Source organism: Phaseolus vulgaris, chromosome 3 (assembly GCF_000499845.2).
Source record: "Phaseolus vulgaris cultivar G19833 chromosome 3, P. vulgaris v2.0, whole genome shotgun sequence".
Taxonomy (NCBI): Eukaryota; Viridiplantae; Streptophyta; class Magnoliopsida; order Fabales; family Fabaceae; genus Phaseolus; species Phaseolus vulgaris.
In genome coordinates, this window is record NC_023757.2 from 25,241,418 (window position 1) to 25,263,553 (window position 22,136).

At 35.7% G+C, this 22,136-nt stretch overlaps 2 protein-coding genes across 2 annotated transcripts; both read right to left on the bottom strand.

The window, feature by feature from the left end:
* Positions 1 to 3,294: 3,294 nt before the first annotated feature.
* On the bottom strand, positions 3,295 to 3,822 carry LOC137839422 (uncharacterized). Its single transcript, XM_068648539.1, has one exon. The coding sequence runs from the start codon at positions 3,820 to 3,822 to the stop codon at positions 3,295 to 3,297; it is 528 nt and encodes a 175-aa protein (XP_068504640.1).
* A 6,504-nt stretch (positions 3,823 to 10,326) lies between these two features.
* On the bottom strand, positions 10,327 to 11,404 carry LOC137806928 (protein DMP2-like). Its single transcript, XM_068607322.1, has one exon. The coding sequence runs from the start codon at positions 11,303 to 11,305 to the stop codon at positions 10,673 to 10,675; it is 633 nt and encodes a 210-aa protein (XP_068463423.1). The 5' UTR covers positions 11,306 to 11,404; the 3' UTR covers positions 10,327 to 10,672.
* Positions 11,405 to 22,136: the final 10,732 nt, after the last annotated feature.

The window sequence follows — 22,136 nt, forward strand, 5'->3', positions numbered from 1 at the left end:
TTAGGGAAAAAACCGACCGAGCGAGGAAAGAGTACACTTTTATTAAGTTCAATTGTAATAAAATTTGAGATGCGTGGCATTCCACGTTCTCGGTATTGTTGAAGATGGTTGCTGCCCCTTCAAGATTGTGTTTGATGAAGTCTTGTATGCTGTGTTTGATGAAGACATTTATGTACTTTCCATGTATTTTGTGCTTTGCTTTAAGTGTGTCTTAGTTAGTGCTTAGAGATTGTCTAAGAGTAGCTTTTTGCTGAGTATCTCACCTCATAACCACTGGCCATGTGTTAAGAACAAGCATGAGTTTTCTAAAACTGTTTTTCACATGTTTTACACAAAAACACGTTTTACTGCATAAAAATAAATCTGTTCTTTTCTAAATAAACAAATTCATTTTCTTCACTGATGCCTTGGCTAAAGTCTTGTAAAAATTTGATTTTGTGCATCAGGTATTTTGACTGAGTCTTCTTCTTTTCAAAACGACTGAGTTTCAAATAGTTAAACTTCCTCTGTTTTCGTTTTGAAAAATAAATCTGTTCATCTGTAAATGAATAGATTCTTTTTTGCCTCTGGTGCCATATCATACTTAAACGTTTTTCAGTTTTATCTAAGCACCAGAATGGTTGACTAAGTCTCCTCACTTAACAGTTTCTCTAACTGCTTTTGAAAATAAATCAGTTCATTTTATTTTCAATCTGTTCATTTTATAACAGCTTTAACTGTTTTTCAAAATTCTGTTATAAGCTGGCTTTCTATAAAATGCAAACTTGTTTTCTGAGTTTAATAACGATTCAAACAGTTTATACATTTGCAAAAAACAAGTTTTGACAGCAGAGAGTTAAGTGTTTTCAAGGATTAGCATTTGTTCTTCAAAGATTTCAAAAATCAAAAAGTGCTTGTTCTTGGTTTGGTTCCAAAAGCTTGGTGTGAGGTGCAGCTACTGTTCTAGCAATCTTGCCTACTGGGTTAAGGCAGATCTTTGTTACCTCAATCAGGTGTAGTCGTTTCACTTCTTATTACTTGTAATAGTTTGGTTGAATCCTCTTCTTGATAGGTGTTCTTGGAGAGTGGATGTGTGTGTATGAGTGCTGAAATAGGTTTTTTCAGCAAGAGTACCTAAGTTCTTGTAGGTTTCAAGAACAGTGGGAAGTGTACTTGATTGTACTGTGTGTTAGTGAATTCCACCTGTTGTTGGTGAAGACTGGATGTAGCTCAGGTTGAGTGAACCAGTATAATTGTTTGTGTTCATCCTCTCTCTCTCTGCAATTTCGTTTCTGCATAACTGATAAAACAGCAAAGAAATAAATCTGTTCAATTGAAAATAAATCTGTTCTTTCTGGGCGCTGTGCATACTGTTCTTGATTTCTGAAAAAGCTGTTTTAATCTGATAAGAACATATAAAATCTGCTAAAAGCCCCTGGAACAGATTGACTGTGATAGGTTGCTCAAGAAACTGTCAATGCCATTAATTGAACCTTAAACAATTGCTTAAAGTTGAAGCTTGCTGTTCTGTGATTAAGTGTTCTTAGTTTCTGAAAAATTGCTTAACATCAAGAAGAACATTCATAGTCTGTTAAAAGCCACTGGAACAGCTTGTTTGCAAAGATCACTCAATTAATTAGCATGCTATCAATTGAACCTTAATCACTTGCTTGAAATTGAAGCTTGCAGTTTTGTGTTTCACTGTTTTTCAAATCTGATATTTGTGTGTGTGCTGCTGGAAATTTTCACTGCATAATCTTGTGATTAATCTTGCTGAATTAAAAGCTTTTCAAACAAAAACAGTGCTGAAATAAATCTGTTCATTTTTACATAAATCGATTTATTTTCTGTAAAACTGGGTTAAACACTGTTTCTGCGAAGAAGTTTTTAAAAGGTCAATTCACCCCCCCTCTTGAACTTTGGCACTATTAAACCCAACAGGTATGTCCTTCCCAGATAAATGTTCTAAGTAATAGGCTCCACCAGCTGCCATATCTGCTATGCGGAACGGTCCTTCCCAGTTGCTAGAGAACTTGCCTCCTTCCTTTCTGGCGCTACTCCGCATCAGCCATACTAAGTCGCCTTTGTGGAACAGTCTCGGTTTGACCTTGGAGTTGTATCGTCTGGCCGCCCGAATTTTGCATGCTTCTTCTCTAATTCTACACTTGTCCCGAAGTTCGTTGATGAGATCGAGGTCGACCGAGAGACTTTCCTTGTTTAGATCAAGATCAAGGGTTTGTCGGCGGAGAGAAGGTTCTCCAATCTCGACGGGAATCATAGCTTCGGTACCATACGTCAGGCTGTACGGCGTTTCTTGTGTAGTCGTCTGAGGAGTACAACGATATGCCCATAAGACCTCTAAGAGTTCTTCCGTCCAGTTACCTTTTGCTGGACCGAGACGTTTCTTCAGTTCGTTCAGGATGACCTTGTTTGCAACTTCTGCTTGTCCGTTTGTTTGCGGATGTTCGACTGAACTAGCGATGTGTTTGATGTGGAGCTTCTCGTAAAATTCAGCTAACGTCCGGTCGGTGAATTGCCGACCGTTATCGGTGATGATGATCTGTGGAAGCCCGAAGCGGCAAACGATATTTTTTCATACGAAATTTTGGACATTGCGGGCGGTGATCGCCGTCAGAGACTCGGCTTCGATCCACTTGGTGAAGTAATCAATGCCGACCAGTAAGAATTTACACTGGCCTTTACCGGGGGCGAAGGGGCCAATGATGTCCATACCCCATTGGACGAACGGCCAAGGTGATAGCATAAAATGAAGTTCCTCAGGTTTTTGATGGGACAAAGTGCCATACTCTTGGCATTTAAGACATTTTTGGACGAAATTGGTGCAGTCGCCTTGGACGGTCGGCCAGTAGTATCCGGCCCGGAATACTTTGGCTGCCATTGTTCGTGCGCCGGAGTGAGTTCCGCAAATTCCTTCGTGCAATTATCGGACAACATAGGAAGCTTGGTCGGGTGTCAAACATTTAAGGAGTGGTCGGGTGTAACCTCAGCGGTAAAGGTCGTCGCCAATTAAGACAAAACGGGCGGCTTGCAGCTTCATGGTTTTTTCGCCGAGAGGACTACATGTGTCGTCGAGTAAATATTGCTTGATTGGGGTAATCCAAGTAGATTCCGCGTCGGTCGTCAGGCATTCCTGTAGGTCGATGCTTGGGCGTGTAAGTGTAACATGGATGACCGACCTATGCATTCCTTTACACTTCGTGGTTGCCAAACGGGACAAGGCGTCCGCGCGAGTATTGTGATCGCGTCGAACATGCTGCATGGAAATTTTAGAAAAGGTGCTCATCGACTGTTTGACTAATGATAGTATCGCTGTAAAAAGCTTTCTCGGACTTCATATTCGTCATTAAGTTGACCGATGACTAGCCTAGAATCACTTTTACAAATTAACTTAGTGATTTCCAATTCTGGAGCAAGGCGTAGACCGGCTAAGATGGCTTCATATTCAGCCTGATTGTTTGAAGTTTTGAAATCGAATTTTAGGGCTTGCTCGATGACAATCTCGTCGGGGCCTTCCAAAACGACTCCAGCGCCGCACAACCTTTCGTTGGAGGAGCCGTCCACGTATAGGATCCACGATGAGTGTTCAGTCTCGGCTGAGGAAGGAGTGAGTTCGGCTGCGAAATCAGCAAGAGCTTGCGACTTGATGGCCCCTCGTGGTTGGTACTGAATATGGAATTCGGATAGTTCTATCGTCCATCCGATCATTCGTCCGGCTAAATCTGGTTTAGTGAGAATCTTTACTATGGGGTAATTCGTCCGAACAATAATACGATGATTTTGAAAATACATCCGCATTCGTCGGGCGGTAATAACGAGAGCCATAGCTACTTTTTCGATCGTTTGGTATCGGATTTCGACGCCATGGAGGGCGCGGCTGACGAAATAAACTGGCCGTTCTTCAAAATTAATTTCTTGCACTAAGACTGAACTGACGACTTCGTGTGAAACGGCGAGGTAGACTATAATGGGCTCTCGGGCGTCCGGTTTCTGGATGACCGGCGGGGAAGATAGAAAAGTTTTCAATTGGAGGAAAATTTCTTCGCATTCGGTCGACCACTCAAAGCGGAATGCTTTTTTCAATAGTCGGACGATGGGTCTCGTTCGTTCGGCAAGTTTAGGAACAAATCTGGATAGAGCGGTGAGTCGGCCGATAAGTCTCTGAATTTCCTGAATGGAGTTGGGACTTCTCATTTCGGAGATAGTTTTACATTTCTCGGGGTTAGCTTCGATGCCTCTATGAGTTAGCATAAAACCTAAGAACTTGCCCCCCTCGACGCCGAACGCACACTTGTCAGGATTGAGTCGCATCTGGTGTTGGCGGAGGGCCTGAAAAACTTCTTTTAGGTCAGCAATATGTTGTTTGCATGAGTCGGACTTGACGACAATGTCATCAACATAGACTTCAACATTCCTGCCGATCATGTCGTGGAATACATGGTCCATTAGTCTTTGATAAGTGGCCCCGGCATTTTTGAGTCCGAAGGGCATAACTTCATAGTAGAAATTATTGGAATCAGTCATGAAGGCTGTCTTCTTTCGGTCGGCCGGATGCATTTGGATTTGATTATAACCTGAATAGGCGTCAAGGAAGCTGAGGATGTGATGTCCGGCCGCTCCATCAACGAGACGATCAATGGTAGGTAGAGGGTAAGAGTCTTTTGGGCATGCCTTATTGAGGTCCGTGTAATCAACGCACATTCGCCATTTTCCGTTCGCTTTCTTTACCATAACCACGTTGGCGAGCCATGTGGTGTAATGGGCTTTCCGAATGAATCCAGCTTGTAATAATTTATCCGCTTTGTCACGTGCGGCTTGACGTCGTTCCTCGCCTAGATGTCTTTTCTTTTGAGCTATTGGCCTAGCCTCTTTATACAGTGATAATCGGTGAGTGATAACCTGTGGGTCTACACCAGGCATATCAGCGGCCGTCCAGGCGAACAGATCGGCATTTTTAACAAGTGTCGTCCCGATGGCCATTCGTCGTCCGGTTTCAGCGAAGTGCCGATGTGCGTAGTGTGGCGATCATCGCGAAGCGGGAATGGATGCAAGTCTTCTCCTGCTTCCATACGGGGATCGTCCATACGAGGGTCGAGGTCAACAAGGGCTATCATCTGACGACGGGACATGTGCCGTCCGGAATGCCGAGTGGGGGACCGTCCTCGTTTTTGTGGGACTCGGTCGTCCGGATTGGTTGTGTAGAGTCGTCGAGTTGGCTCACTTTTCAAACTTGCGACATAACATTCTCTAGCGGTTTTTTGATCGACATGGATGGTTGCAATGTCGTTAGTATTTATAGGATACCTTTCTCTGGCTTGAGCATAGTATTTATAGGATTGTCTAATGGGCTTTCTATCCCTTGGGCTTGGGATGGTTATGGATAGGTTTTGTCAATCGTGCTCCGGAATACCCGGGGAACATATCTTCTTTTAACGCGTATTCCTTATTTTGCGGAGGTGTATCTTAACTGCTTTAACTTGTTACGGGGTGCACTTACATTTATTATGCGTTCGATCGGTCGGTCGGCTACGTGCGTTCGTCCGGTGCCTACCGGTACAGGTACAACTATAGGAACTAATTACTTTTAGTTTATAAAATTAGTTTCTATTTTATGATTTTCTTATAGGGAATAACAATACACCCATTAGTCATTAATTGATACAGTTGAACTAGTGCTTATCAAACAAAAATACACTTCAACTTGCTGATAAAAAAATAAACACTTCAACTACTACTGAATAATTTAAATGAGTTTTTGGTAAATATTGACTTTATCTCATAAGATAAACTCAATTTATTTTTTAAGAAATGTTTATAGAGATATAATCTAAAATATGATCTATGACTTATTCCTCCACATATTTATGTATGTGTACATTGGGAATAAACTCAAAATCGCTTATTAGAGTAGAATAATTTCATACAAATTCACGTATTAAGCAGTTTTATAATAGTTTTTAAAAATTATTTTAATAAAATTGATTGGTTGGTTCGTAATACTGTAAGAGAATTTAGGTTGGTTTAACAACCTATTACTTACTAAGAGATCTTACACCTCAATCAATCTGAAGTCAATATTCAAGGAAGATCCAGTTTAGACACATTCTTGATCCACATCAAAAACTCTTACTAAAATATTGAAGGATAAACCAAAATTCAAATTTATTATTCAACGTAAGAATACAACTTAGAAACGGTAACGTAAATAAATTTAATTCATTTACATACGAATATGTTGGAATTCACTTCTTCAAACTGACTTTTGAAATTTTTTAAAATTTAATAAACTAATTTTGTGTACCAAATTAACATCAAAATTCCGCGTCTTGTAGAACTCCTTAATTTTCTTTATAAGTCAATTAGCCATTAAAATGTAAATTGTGAAAACAGAGGCTCCCCTATAGTATGAACGTTATCTTAAATATTGAGGTTACGTTTAACGTCATCGCAAGGTAGGCCAACCTTTTTGGAAAATAAAAAATGCATCTTCCTTTTCTGCGGATTAAATTCTTGAAAGGGTGCCAAATTAGTTAACTGTGCTTATAAAAATAAGTGGTGTTATTTTTTACATAACCTGTTAATAACTAACAGATTTAACAATGAAAACCACTTAAAGATAATTTACCTAAACATTTAGACGAAAAACATGAAACAAATGCTTGTAGTACTTGCAATAAATAATAATATAATTAATTAAAAATAATATAAATTTTAAAGGATAAATTATATTGCTTAATCTAAAAATATATAAAAAATTATAAAAAAAAATCATTAATTGAATAAATTAGATATTATTTTAGAACTCAAAAATTATTATTAGTATATTTAAAGTATTTTATATTATTAATAAATAATTTCTAACTTAATACTTAATTAGTTACCAAAATTTTAATTATCTGATAAATGTATTGATATTAATATGTGTATAAAATATAACTAATGTGTATCAATGTAACATACATAACTATCTGCACTTATTGAATACTTTCTGCTTTTTTTTTTTAGTTTGAGAACAAAAGCAAGAAATAACCATATATGAATGTGCAGGAATACATTTTTGTGTGTTTGATGTAAGGAATGCCTTGTTGATAATAACAAGTAGGATTTCGAACTCAACAAAAGGTATTTGGATTGGTTTGGAATGAAATTTTGCATTATTTTATCAAACTCCATTTAATCTTGGTTTAACATCTTTTTGTGGGGAGAGGAGTTTCGTGTAGTGAAAAGGAATCAAACAAAAAGTAATAAATAATCACTAAAAAAAATCATAAAAATCAATTTTAGAGAAAAAATAATTAATTTATATAGTGATTAAATTAGTATTAGTCATATTTTATCAACATTTGTAATAATTTGAAACACTATTTTAATTAATGCACTTAAATGTTTTACCTTATTTATAATACGGAAACACAACACAGACGTGTGTATTCGCATTTTTATTTTTTTTATTTATATATATTTATGTTTAATATTAAAACTCGAATAAACAATGTTATAGTTAGTACGCTTATATTAACAATATAAATTTATAGTACATTATGAATAAAAAATGTTATTATCATTATATATATTCCATTTTTTTATTTTCATCATAATCATATGTGTATTCATATTTATTGAAATGAAGCATAAACTTATGTGTATTCGTATCTTTTAAATATCAATTTGTCTATATACCTATGTTCTAAAAAGGAGAAAACACTCATTTGAAATGTTATTATTTTACAATAATGAATTCTCCTTAAGATACCAAATAAAAATATTAATATTCAGATGTCTTTCATTTTTTTGACATTAAAAAAAAAGTATTCTTAATGAATATCTTTATTAATTAAATTATAAAGATAATTAATTAAATTTATATTACTTAAGATATTACTTAAGTAGAAAACATAATTTACCTTTAAATCATCCTTTGTAATTCTATATAAAACATGTCATCCATAACTTTTAAGTTTTTAAAAATTATAGATTTTATTTATTATTTTCTTACCTGTGTATTCTTATCAAAATTAAAAAAAAAATGGACTTATTATCATGGCTAAGTATTATAATGTTTTTTTAAACCAAATTTAGGCTCAATAAATTATGGCACTGAAAGAGAATGTCTAGGGAAACCTAACTGACTCATTGGATCAAGTTGAGGAAACTATTGAGTAAATATTTGTAAGCCAAAATTATACCTTCACTAATTGTAAGGCTGCATTTTGACTGGAATTTACACAATTTCAAATCAGTACGTACATATTTGACGAAGTCTTATTCTCATAGATAAAACTTCTTTTCAACAATGCCTTTATTTTCTTTTTCACCCGATCACACAACTTTGGTTCTTCCATAGAAAGCTCAACATAACAAATCTCAATGGTTTAAGGTGGCAGACACACCAATGTCATATCTTTTATTCTTGGCAAAGTAATTGTTTCCGTCAAAACCTACAAAATAATCCTGGAAAAATGCAACCTTACACAAAAATATAAGACATAAACATATACTAAGAATAATTATTAATCATCGTTAAAATTAATGTCATATCTTTTGTTCTTCGCAAAGCAATTGCTTCCATCAAAACCTACAAAATAAACCAAGAAAGACATAACCTTACACAAAAATATAGGACAAAAACATACAATAAAAATAATTATTAATCATCGTTAAAATTAAGTACAACAAATGCAACTACATTTCAACATAACACCGTAGCATATAAACTAAATAAAAACTAAACTAATCATGTGGACCTTTTTCTAAGCCATGATTAAGAAAACGAAACCCAAAGATTTCACGCACTACAAAAAATATGTTTATTAGCATGGGTCAAAAAGGGATATTAGCTATAATAAATGGACGCAAAAGTGTAGTTATCATTAAAATTTGAAAGCTAATATGCTCAACATAAAAATAGTGGCAGGTGTGTGGGACACAAATGGTGTGTTTTTTGCGTAGGCCTAGCCTACATGCTGCCCACACAAAATTATATTTTATATTGTTTATTCAAAGAAACGTGGGTTTAGCCTACAAGTTGGCCACATAATTTTTAAACAAGCGTGGGTTAGCCTACATGTTGCCCACACAAAATTATATTTTATATTGTTTATTCAAAGAAGCGTGGACTTAGTCAACGGATTGGACAAACAATTTTTAAACAAGCGTGAGCTTAACCTTCATAATTTTATTACATATTTAAATTTAATTTAAATATATATATATATATATATATATATTATGTTTGCGTGGGCTTAACCTACAAAATTTTAAATTTTTATTATTATTTATTATTTATAGTTTCAATTGTGACCGTTTGATTCACGCAATTTTTTTTCTTTTTTTTAGTTTATGTCCATATAATCCATGCTTACTCACGCTTTATTTTTTATTTTTTTAATAATGAAGGCTTGTTGGACACTATTTAGGGTTTTTAGCATCATCTTCACTTTCTTTTACAACTAATTTTACTTTTTGGTGTAGTGACGCCATTGATCGATAATTGCAAAACCGGCCTTGAAGAGATTGGAATCGAGGTTGACCACTGCAACATCCATAGCTTTGCACTAAAACGAACTAGAACATAAGAAAAACTCCACATTTTCAATTTCAAGAAAAAATTCCACCTCTACCACTTGACCTTTAGCCCTAAAGGACACAACACCTTCTGTCATCAACGAAAACAACCAGACTAATGGCGGCGACTTTCTCAAGCCTCGGTTGTTTCGATCGGGTTCTAGATTAGGAAAGACGCGGACATTGTCAGATGCAAGAGGGAGAAAAGGAGGGCCGATAAGGAGAGACAATTTCAACCATAAATGACAACAAATAAAATAAAATTTTAAAAAGTTAAAAACTACTTTATTAACTTCTGAAATTATAAAATGTTCAAATAACCAAAATAAATTAATAAAATAAAATATGAAATAAAAATAAAATAGAATTTTTTTTTTTAGAGCAAGTTAAAAATGAGAAATCCTTTATATATAGATAAAAATACTACTTCATTCGCGTTCATTTGATACAAGTGAAAAAAACAGCTTCTGAAAAATTAAAAAGACTCTACTTATATCACAACCAAAACCCGACCCAAAAACAGCAAAAAGAAACGAAAAGGTGTTTTCTTAAAGTGGTTGAAACTTGATTGAATCCAAAAATTTAGAAAATAAAATCTTTCATTAAGAACTAAAACAATAGTGATTTCAAATTTGAAAAAGGATAAAAATAATATATATTTACATAGATTGAAACTATAATTTTCTCATTTTTTAAAATTTAAAAAAAATTATTTCAAAATTTAGAATTAAGAAATGTAAGCATTATATATAATATCAGAACTTATTTATTTTAAAAAAATAATAACATATATTGTAATGACATACAAAGAAGTGGTGGGCAAAAGAAAATCCCAAAAGAAGAACCAACTTACGCAGTCTCCTTTGAAATGTTTCCAAATTGGAAACTAATAAGTTTTGAGAGAGACATTAGAAACACAGTACATCCAAGTTGCTGAAGAGCAAAACTGGTGAAATACACAACGCTAACCCAAGTTTCAACCATTAAACACTACTTATCACAGTACAAGTGGGTGAAAAACAGAAGACAATTCACTCTAGAAGCAACAGAAAAGCCATAATACAGTAACATTTCACGCCATGCATGCAGGAATGGCAGCAAAGTATCAATACTAAACATTGTCAATAGAATTTTTCTGAGGATCGGTAGTGTCTTCGGACTTTGGGGAGGTTTGGTTAGAATCAGAAGTTAAAGGGTATCCAATTCCATGGCGAGTATTGGGGAAAATCATGAACACTCCACCCGCAAACACCCCAATAACTGTGGGCAGCACCTGAAGCAGACTCTTCTGAGTTGACTCAAAACTAGCGTAGAAACAGTGCACGGTGTTGGAGTCCAACAGCCCCAACACTGCAAACACTAACAAAGATAGAGCAGCATGCACAAAGTCTGCAACCCCGAGTTTGTACCCTGACAAGTCAACGGAGTTGGAAGATGGAGAAGGCCAGAGTCCCTTGCGGGTTACGAAGCCATAGTGCCTCTGGTTATCACTGCCTGTGTAGCTATCAGTGAAGGAAGAAAAGGCGCAACTGAAGCCGCAGAGCACAAGTAGAATGCTGCTGAGCCACTTGTTGATGGTGTTGCATTGACCGCTATTGGTGACAACGGGGTTGAGGAACTGGAACACGAAGACTGTGCCTGTGGGGAGAAGCTTTACCAGGCTACCAGCCGCTGAGAATGTGGTGTTGGTCACACGCCCTGTACGGCTGCTGTTTGTGTTTTTGGATGAACTCTCTTCAACCATTTTTCTGCTTTTCTTCTTCTTGCTTATCTTTATCACCTTGCAGTTGATCTTGTGGAAGTATGTAAATATAGAGAGCTGGTCAATGGCTTTATATACAATATGGTTAAGACATTTATGAGCTTTTCAAATATCTGCTCAAGCTTAGAGAAGACCAAGACCTTCCCACTACAGTGTACTGCATTACTTTTTCCATGCCATTCGCGTTGAACGAGTAAAATATTGTACAATGAAAACACAAGGAAACAACCAAGAATACTATACTTAATTATGATTTTAGTTCTTCAAATTTGAAAGTAATTTCTTCAAATTTGAAAGTAAATTCTTCAAATTAAAAAATATATTTTAAATTAAATATCATTATTTTTTTCGTTTAAAGAACTGAAAACGTATTTATTTGGCATTTTGGGATCATATATACATTAAAGATGTTTTTTTATCCATAACAAATATTCCTTTATCTTTCACGTTTGTAAATTTCTAAGATAAAATTAGTATTTTTATCAAGCGATATATTAAATATGACTAAGAACTTTTACCTAACACGGAAAAATTATTTAATGACTTTCAAACAACGTGAATGTAAAACCAAGAGGATGAATTAATACTAAGAAAATGATCAATGAGAAGTCCAACCAAACGGACAAAAAGGATAGTTCAGGTGTGAAACTAAAGAGAAAAATGGAAGACTAATGAAAATAAGTTGTTTTAAATATATAAATTATATTTTCTTTCATAATAAATACTTTAAATTATTGGGATGTAAAATTATTTTAAAATTGAACTAGTCTCGGTTTAACTTTGATTAACCCTACTATGGAAGGAATTAGTGCCCAAATATATCTACATAATTAATTATACCTTGCTTGTTAAATATGGTGTAAAATTTCCGAGTAAATTTCATATCTATCATTATTTACACTTTTATTTCCCTATCTAGTATCAGTTTGTTTTTATTTCCTTATCTAGGACTCTTTTGTTTTTATTTCCCTATCTAACACTCTTTTATTTTTTATTTCCCTATCTAGCACAATTTTAAAAATAAATAAATAAATAAATAATAAATTATTTTTTTTTTATAATTTTAATTTTGAATGCATTAAAAAATAAATATTTTTAATATTTAAAATAGTTATAAATATAATTAATGAATAAAGAAATGAGTTTTTACAAAATATAAATAAAAAAGTAATACATTTAAAATATTTAGTTTAAAAATTATTTTTTTAAGAATGAAGAAAATAAAAAATTAAACTCTACAACAACATAAAATTTGAATCTATAAACATAAATTAGTATTTATTTTTATTATTATTAATAATGTAATAATGTTAATTTCAAGTAAAAAATACAGGACATAATTATAAAGAAAACAAGTTGAATAAAGACTGATATGGACATAGGAGAACAACCAACAAAAAATGTTCATATTGTCAAACACCAGGACACACATAAAGAACTTGTCACTGGATTTTGCACTTCTCGTCATTAATTATATTTCATTTTGCACAAACTATTTAATGTAACATTGAAGAAAATATTAAATAAATGATCATCTTTCATTTATTTTCCTTTTTATGATCAACATATACTTATTTAGTATCGCCTTATATCTCTTATATTTATCTTATTTGGATTTTTTTATTTTTTATCTTTATCTTATTTTGTTTTGCCTTAATTTTATATCTTTTATGTTTTTAGTTATTATTTTTTTTCTACCATTCTTTATTTATTTCTGTTTTTATTTTATTTTATTGTTGTTGTTTTTATTTTCTAGACTTGTTTATTTTTGCATTTTTTTTTCATTTTTAAGCATTAAGTGTAACATTTGCATTAGTTTTTTTTTAGGATTTTGCATTTAAGGTAGACACTTCAATATTATTTGTGTGTCCACTATTAATTTAATACTAATTGACTATATTTTTTTTATAATTATGTCCTGTATTTTACTTGAAATTAACATGATTACATCATCAATAATAATAAAAATAAATACTAATTTATGTTTATAGATTCAACTTTTACGTTGTTGTAGGGTTTAATTTTTATTTTCTTCATTTTTAAAAAAATAATTTTAAACTAAATATTTTAAATTTATTACTTTTTTTATTTTGATTTTTTAAAAACTCATTTCTTTATTCATTAACTATATTTCTAACTATTTTAAATATTAAAAATATTTATTTTTTAATGCATTCAAAATTAAAATTATAAAAAAAAATTATTATTTATTTATGTATTTTTTAAATGGTGCTAGATAGGAAAATAAAAAACAAAAGAGTGTTAAATAGAGAAATAAAAACAAAAGGGTGCTAGATAGAAAAATAAAAACAAAAAAGTGCTAGTTGGAGAAATAAAAATATAAATAGTACAAGATAGGAAATTGATAATTTCCCATCTATTACTATTTTTTATATATATATAGTGAAAAGTATTAAGAGAGACAAAATTTACTTCCATAATATATATTTTAAGTATATAAAGAACAACCACAACATTCATAAAATTATATATGTTACAAGTTTCAAATAAATTAGAGTGGGAATCACAGAATTTCAGTTTGGTCAAGTAAAAAATATATCTTAATTTTTCTTCTAGAAATGATTGGTAATAACAGCTTTTTTCTTTGTTTGTGTGTTTCCTTCAAATATATTCTCTTTGACAGTGTTTTTGGGAGATAATAAAGAGTTTAAATTGACTCATCATCTGCTTCAGTTGACCATCCCAACATCATGTTTATACTTCTTTTTTATAGAATAAAATGGCATATTTTTTGCAACGCACTTTATTACACATTTAATAAATTAATAAAAATACCAAGATAAAATAGTTAATTAGATATTAATTTAAAAATTATTTATTATATATCAATAATTTTTAATTTAATTAATAATTAATATTCATAGTTTTTTTTATAATGATCTGTTTTATATTGATGTATTTTTTATAAGATTTATATTTTTCTTTTACATTTTTGTGTGTGATAAATAATATATTAGACATTTTTGAGATATCTTCAATACTGTTATTTCATGTAATATTCAAATTTATCATAGCTAAAATTGTGAAATACATATTAGTTACTATGCATAATTTATAAAATGAATGTGAATACTACTAGAAAATCATAATATAAATTAATTTTAGAAATAAAAATAATTAGTTTCTATAATAATTAAATTAGATACTATTTTAGAGACTAAAAGAAATAATTGGTTTCTAAATTATTTTCTATTATTGATAAATATTTTTTAAATTGGTATCTAATTAATTAGCTACTAAAGTTTTTGCTACCAAATTTAGAATCTGTAATGGTATGGACCGACCGGTTACTACCATGACTCGGTCTCCCTGACCGAGCTGACCGAGACCTGCACGGACGGGCAGGCGGACCGACACACTTAATCCATTAACGCTCAAACCAAGGTCAGTAAAGCTAAACCGCCATTAAGAATTAGGTAATACACTCCTAAGTGCGATCCACCCCACTAATCTAACCCAATAAGGTAAGCCCATTAAAATAATATAAATAGTACACATTCCAAGAAGAAAGGCACGTCATTATCACTGTACACCCTCGAGTGTCGAATCCCCCTTTTACTGACTTGAGTGTCGGAGTGTCTTTTGCAATTACCCCCCTCATTTGGCATTCACCTAAGACTGAGAGACCGAGAACCGAAGGATGTTGATCAAGTGCTTTGAAGAATCCAAATCAAAGGTGTTTGATGAAAGGCTGGTGTTGCTGCTGTGTTTGGGTCGGATCTAGGTAGAATAGAGTGTGATCCACTCCTTTGTTGAATCTAAAACTGATGTGATTTAAAACCTTTTTGAAATTAAGTATTTTTCCAACTAAGTGAAAAACAACCTGTTGTTTTGTCGAATCAAATGGTTGTTTTACTCTTAGGAGTTTTTGAAAAAGGTTGAAAGGTGTTTGGTTTGGTTAACTTAACTGTCAAGCCAAAACAATCGGTTGTTTCGTGATTTCAACCGATTGTTTCTTTGAAAATCCTAACAGAATTCAGTTTTGAATGATGAATCTGTTTTAAATGTTTTCTAACTGAATACGCTCCTTCATTAAATGTTTTGACCATCTTTGGAAAATATAAATGGTTTGTTTATGTTTTCAAACAAAAGAAAGAAACAATTTTGAGAAATTCAGTTTGACATATTTGATTCTAAGATTTCAAGATCCACATAAAGCTTTGGATTTTCAAGAGAGAGTGGAATATGATTGCAATTGTATTCAATTCAGATTGTACTGTGATCAGGTGTAATCCTTTCTAAACCTACTGTACTTATGGTGTGTTGTCAAGGAGTATTGTGTGTTCTTGAGGTGTTCAAGATCAATACTCTTGGTGTGGTTTGCCAAAGGTAGTGTGTTTCTTGAAGGGTTCAAGATCACTACTTTGGTGGTTTGTGTTTTGTAATCTGGTTTGATTGCTTAGTGGATTACCCAGTGATATTCTGGGGACTGGATGTAGCTCTTGGCTTAAGAGTGAACCAGTATAAGCTGTTTGTGTGATTCTCTCTTACTCTGAACTCCTTTTAATTTTGTTTTATAGTTTATCTGATATAAACAACCGATTGTTTCGAAGAAACAACCGATTGTTTTTCTATGTATTGTTGCATAACTGCTTGAGTTCTTGGCTAACTTGATTCTTGTTCTGGATTTATACAAAGAATTTCATTGAATCTGAAAAAGTTTTCAAAAACCTCTCTTAAACAATTTACCCCCCTCTTGTTTAAGACCAAAATTCTCCTCTTGAAGACTGGAACCCACTGCAACCAAATGATTAAGGAAGATTTCTATTTTGCTATAAAAACTCTCTGCAACTGTTTTTTGTACACAAAAACAACCCATTGGCATATCTCTTGTTGCATCTCATATCCTCCTCTGTTTTTTTTTATTTCTCTCATTCTGGTTTCATGGATTCCACTCCTCCATCATAAAAAAGGATTAAAACTAGAGTTGTAAGATCAGGAGGGCGTCTTGAAGGCTGGTTTTCAGGATATAATGAATTGATTGAGAAATATCGCTTTGAAACTAGTAGAAAAGTGATAAACAATCCAAAAGTTGTCTCTTTTGGCTGGTTGAAGAGTCAAAAGCTGGATGATGTGAGAAGACTACTCAAAGAACAACTGCTAAAAAGGTTCTTAGAGATGAAGGGGAACATCTATCCAAATCTTATTCGGGTTTTCTACACCAATTTAAAGTTTGAAGGTAACAATCTTGTTTCTCATGTCAAAGGTGTGGATATGGAGATTACTCATGAGGTATGGGCTGCTGTGACTGGCCTAAAGTATGCTGGGTTAAGAATCAACAAAGGGAGTATTGGTGTGGTGGAAGATTTCAACAAAATTCAATATTACAAAAGCTGTTTGAAGAATCCTCATGCACAAGTAAGAACTTGTTATGTTGGAGGGTTGAAATTGAATGAAAGGTTGTTGGCTCTCATTGTCACTTGGATTCTAACACCAAGAGGGAGCAACCATTATGTTCTCACTGAGGAAGATCTTGTTTACATATACTGCATAATGAGCAAAGTCAAGATTATTTGGATCCATATTATCAAGGAACACATCCAAAAATATATGAGGTTAAGTGACTATCATTATCCTTATGCTACCTTTATTTCTAAATTCTTAAACTATTTTGAAGTGAACCTTGAGGATGAAACATCTGACTTGGTGAAATCAACACATGAAGTGAACAATGGTTTACTAAGCAAGATGGGTTTTACCAAGATTAATGGAAGATGGGTAAGTAAGGATGGTGAACAAGGTGGTTCCTCAAGTTGAGTTCATGTTGAACATGATGAAGAAGATCAAAAAGCTGCTGAAGGTACTGATATGAATGTTCAAGATGAAGAACACCTTGCTACAGACTTAGGTGCTAGAACAAATGTTGGACATAAAGGAAATAGGATTCCCTCAATGTCTTCCTTTGAAAGTTTCATGGTCAATAGGCTGTACAACTTTGTTGAAAATCAAAGAAACCTTCATGATCTTTGTGTTACATATTTTCAAAACTTTGACAACAGATTTCAAAGCATGGACACACGTTTTCAGACCCTTGATGAACAAATTGAAGTTGTTCAGAACCAGCTTTTTGAGTTGCAGTATGGGAAAGAAGATTGAAGCCTAGTTTTGTTATTCTTTTTATGCTTGTATTGCTTTATTTTGGACTATTCTATTTTTTCTCTTCATAAATTCTATTAGTGAAGACAAATAGGGGGAGAATATGGTTTATGTGTTGTCTTAAAACTGCTATAACTCTGATTTAATGTTCTGCTATAATCTGGTTTGTATGGTGCTGCAGTTTGGTGTGTTTTAGCTAAGTTTTTTTTGCTTCTTTTTCTACTATCATGATTGTGTAGAAAACTGGTTTATGTGCCATCATAATCTGCTATGAAAGATGCTTTGCATTGCATAGCTTTTTGTTTTGCAGGTGTTGGTTCATATTCAATCAAGATCAACACAAGCAACCAGGGATTTGTCTTCATCAAATAGGGGGAGACTGTTGATCAAGTGTGATGAAGTGCTTTGAAGAATCCAAATCCAAGGTGTTTGATGAAAGGCTGGTGTTGTTGCTGTGTTTGGGTGGGATCTGGGTAGAATAGAGTGTGATCCACTCCTTTGTTGAATCTAAAACTGATGTGATTTAAAACCTTTTTGAAATTAAGTGTTTTTCCAACTAAGTGAAAAACAACATATTGTTTTGTCGAATCAACTGGTTGTTTTATTCTTAGGAGTTTTGAAAAAGGTTAAAAGGTGTTTGGTTTGGTTGACTTAACTGTCAAACCAAAACAATCGGTTGTTTCGTGATTTCAACCGATTGTTTCTTTGAAAATCCTAACGAAATTCAGTTTTAAATGATGAATTTGTTCTAAATGGTTTCTAACTGAAAACACTCCTTCATTAAATGCTTTTACCAATCTTTGGAAAATATAAATGGTTTGTTTATGTTTTCAAACAAAAAAAAGAAACAATTTTGAGAATTCAGTTTGACATATTTGATTCTAAGATTTCAAGATTCACATAAAGCTTTGGATTTTTAAGAGAGAGTGGAATAGGATTGCAACTGTATTCAATTCAGATTGTACTGTGATAAGGTGTAATCATTTCTAAACCTATTGTATTTCTGGTGTTGTGTTGCCAAGGACTATTGTGTTCTTAAGGCGTTCAAGATCAATACTCTTGGTGTGGTTTGCCAAAGGTAGTGTGTTTCTTGAAGGGTTCAAGGTCACTACTTTTGTGGTTTGTGTTTTGTAATCTGGTTTGATTGCTTAGTGGATTACCCAGTGGTATTTTGGGGACTAGATGTAGCTCTTGGATTATGAGTGAACCAGTATAAGCTGTTTGTGTGATTCTCTCTTACTCTGAACTTCTTTTAATTATGTTTTATAGTTTATCTGATATAAAAAACCGATTGTTTCGAATAAATAATCGATTGTTTTTCTGTGTATTGCTGCATAACTGTTTGAGTTCTTGGCTAATTTGATTCATGTTATGGATTTATACAAAGAATTTCATTGAACCTGAAAAAGTTTTCAAAAACTTATCTTAAACAATTCACCCCGCTCTTGTTTAAGGTCATATATTCTAACAAACAAGTAGCATGAAGGTTGTGAGGATCATAGTGAAGCCCCAAAAACCTGCCTGAAGGAAAGGAGGAGACGAAGCCCTTCAATAGTTCTCTAGGTCCCATTTCCCTAGAAGGAATAATTGGTGCCCGTCGTGGGCCGAGAGAAGCTAGTTGAAGAAGAGAAAGTAGATGGTCTCAACCAGAAGCATGGAGAGGATGACTGAAGTCGATCAAACAATGTTGTTGCTATCTCTGTAAAGAGAGATGGCCAAGATGAAGAGGAAGGCAGAAGAAGCTGCCCAGAATAACGAACAAGAAATGCAAGCTTTTTGAAGAGAGAACGAAAAGATGAAGAAGAAGCTGATGGAGGGAAGACCGTCTGCTGGACTGACCAATGTTGTCGGCAGGTCCTACACCTTCCCTCCCAACCCGAGACCGGTGGAGGAAACAAGGGACAAGGTCCCCACCCATGAGATGGATGGTGAATCCTGTCTCAACAAGTTGGCCAAGACGACTGTCACGATGGACTCGGCACGCTGACACCTCTTCACCAATGCTATTATTGAAGCCCCACTATCGAATAAGTGGAAAGGTTTCAACAGAGACCGATATGATGGGTCTACTGACCCGGATGAGCATATGGATGCCTACGCTACTCACATGAGTCTCTACACCTCAGACGATGCAGTGTTGTGCCGAGTATTCCCTACATCTCTAAAGGGAGCAACCCTCAGTTGGTTTACCAAGCTCCCACCTAACTCCATTGATAGCTTCGCTACACTTGTGGTGAAGTTTGAGACTTAGTTTGCCACCAGCAGGTCGTACCACCTAACCTCCATCGTCCTGGTAGGCATCCGCCAGGAGAAAGGAGAGTCACTAAGAACCTTCGTTGATAGGTTCAGCAAAGTGGCAATGAGTATTCGGAATCTCAGTCCGGACATTGCCTTGCACCATATGTTGTCAGCCTTGCGCCCAGGACCGTTTGCCGACAATCTGTGTATGCAGCCAACCACCAACCTGGATGACCTTAGGAAGAGAGCTGCTAAGTTCATGCAACTGGAGGAACTCAGGGAGTTCTGCAATCAGGCCCGATCCGAAGCTAGCGGAGAGAAGAGCAAGGATGAGAAGGACCGCCAAGTCCGTTCAGGTCAATGAGGCGACAGATGCAGAGATAATCGAGACCGAGGGAACCAGTTCTCAAGATACACCCCCGTAAAAGCCGAAAGGGGGAGAATCCTGGATGAGTCACTCAATGCCGAGTTGATTCCTCCCCATAGGAAGGTGGTGAGCCCAAACAATGCCGACTGAAGAAAGCAGTGACGGTATCATCAAAACAACGGACATTCGACCGAGGAGTGTCAGGCCTTGAAAGACGAAATTGAAGAACTCATCCAAGCCGGGGATACCTTTGTTGGTTTGTCAGGGGTGGCCTAGATTCAAGACACTCCCCTCGCAAAGACGAGCCCGCTAAGAGAAGGCAGTCAACCTCGCGAAGAGATGATCGGGATCGAAGAGAAGATCACCGATCCCGAAGAAACGACTCTCCCCGTAGGGATAATCCACCTCGAGAGGTCGAAAGAAGAGGAAACCTTGAGCTTATCAACACCATAGCCAGCGGCTTCACCGATGGCGTGAGTACAAACAGCGCCCGAAAGAAGCACCTTCGGGCAGTACACAAGGTGAACACGGTGACATTTCGACCGAGGATGCCACCCATCACCTTCACAAATGACGACTTTAAAGGAATGGACTATTGGCAGGACAATCCCATGGTGATATCAGTCGATATAGACCGATTTACCATCAGGAAAACTCTTGTGGATCAAGGAAGCTCAGGAGACATCGTCTACTGGAAAACATTTAAAGCCATGAGAATACCCGAGGCCGAGATGGTACCTTACGACGACCACGTGGTCGGTTTCTCGGGCGAGAGGGTGGGAACCAAGGGCTACATCGAGCTCTACACCACCTTCGGTCAAGAGAAAAGCTGCAAGACGATAAGGATCTGGTATTTGGTAATCGATGCCAATACCTCCTATAACATCCTCCTCGGACGACCGTCCATTAGCCGGCTGATGGCGATCGTATCGACACATCACTTGGAAATGAAGTTCCCTTCGCAATAGGGGATATTCTCACGGTCCACGTCAACCAGAAGAAGGCAAGAGAATGATATGTTGAAAGGATCGCTCATCCCGGGAAGCCTGACCGATTTCGGTAGAGCCAACCGTTGCGTTGGTAGACCTAGACCCTCGGGCGACCGAAGACAGGCTGGAGTCCAGAGAAGAGCTGAGACGAGTACTCCTCCTGGATGCCATGGCAGCAGCTGAGGTCGAGATAATGCATGCCACGCTTAAGAGGAATGTGGAGCTGTTTGCGTGGACACCATCCGATATGCCAGGCGTAAGCCCAGATATCATTACACACAGGCTGTCAATATTCAAGGAAGCACGACCGATTGCCCAGAAAAAGAGGGACTACGGTGAAGAAAAGCACCTAGCGGCAAAAGCAGAAGCCGAAAAGCTTATATCGGCCGACTTCATACGCGAAGCTCGGTACACGACTTGTCTGGCCAACGTCGTCATGGTTACCAAGCCGAACGGTAACTGGAGAATGTGCGTCGATTACAGAAACCTCAACAGCGCCTGCCCAAAAGACTCCTACCCCCTACCAAACATCGACCGACTAGTAGATGGGGCGACCAACCATAAAATCTTAAGCTTCCTGGACGCTTATCCTGGCTATAACCAGATAAGTATGCACCCCAAGGACAAGGAGAAGACGACCTTCGTGACGGCTGATGTCAATTACTACTATGAGGTCATGCCATTCGGCCTCAAGAACGTCGGGGTAACCTACCAGCGCCTCATGGACAAAATCTTTCAAGGGCTCATCGTCCGATGTGTGGAAGTGTACGTGGAAGACATCGTCGTGAAGTCCGACTCTTTCGACCAACATGTAGAGGACCTCCAGGAGGTATTCAAAGCCCTCAGGGGGGCTAATATGAAGCTCAACCCCGAGAAATGGACATTCGGGGTTAAGTGGGGGAAATTCTTGGGTTTCATGCTCGCCAATAGGGGGATAGAGGCCAACCCTGACAAGTGTCAAGCCATCGTCAACATGAAAAGTTCGAAGAACATTAAGGAAGTACAACAACTCCTAGGGCGCCTGACAACCCTCTCCAGGTTCGTCCCTCGGTTGGCCGAGCGAACAAAACCGATGGTACAGCTACTCTGGAAAGCAGCCAAG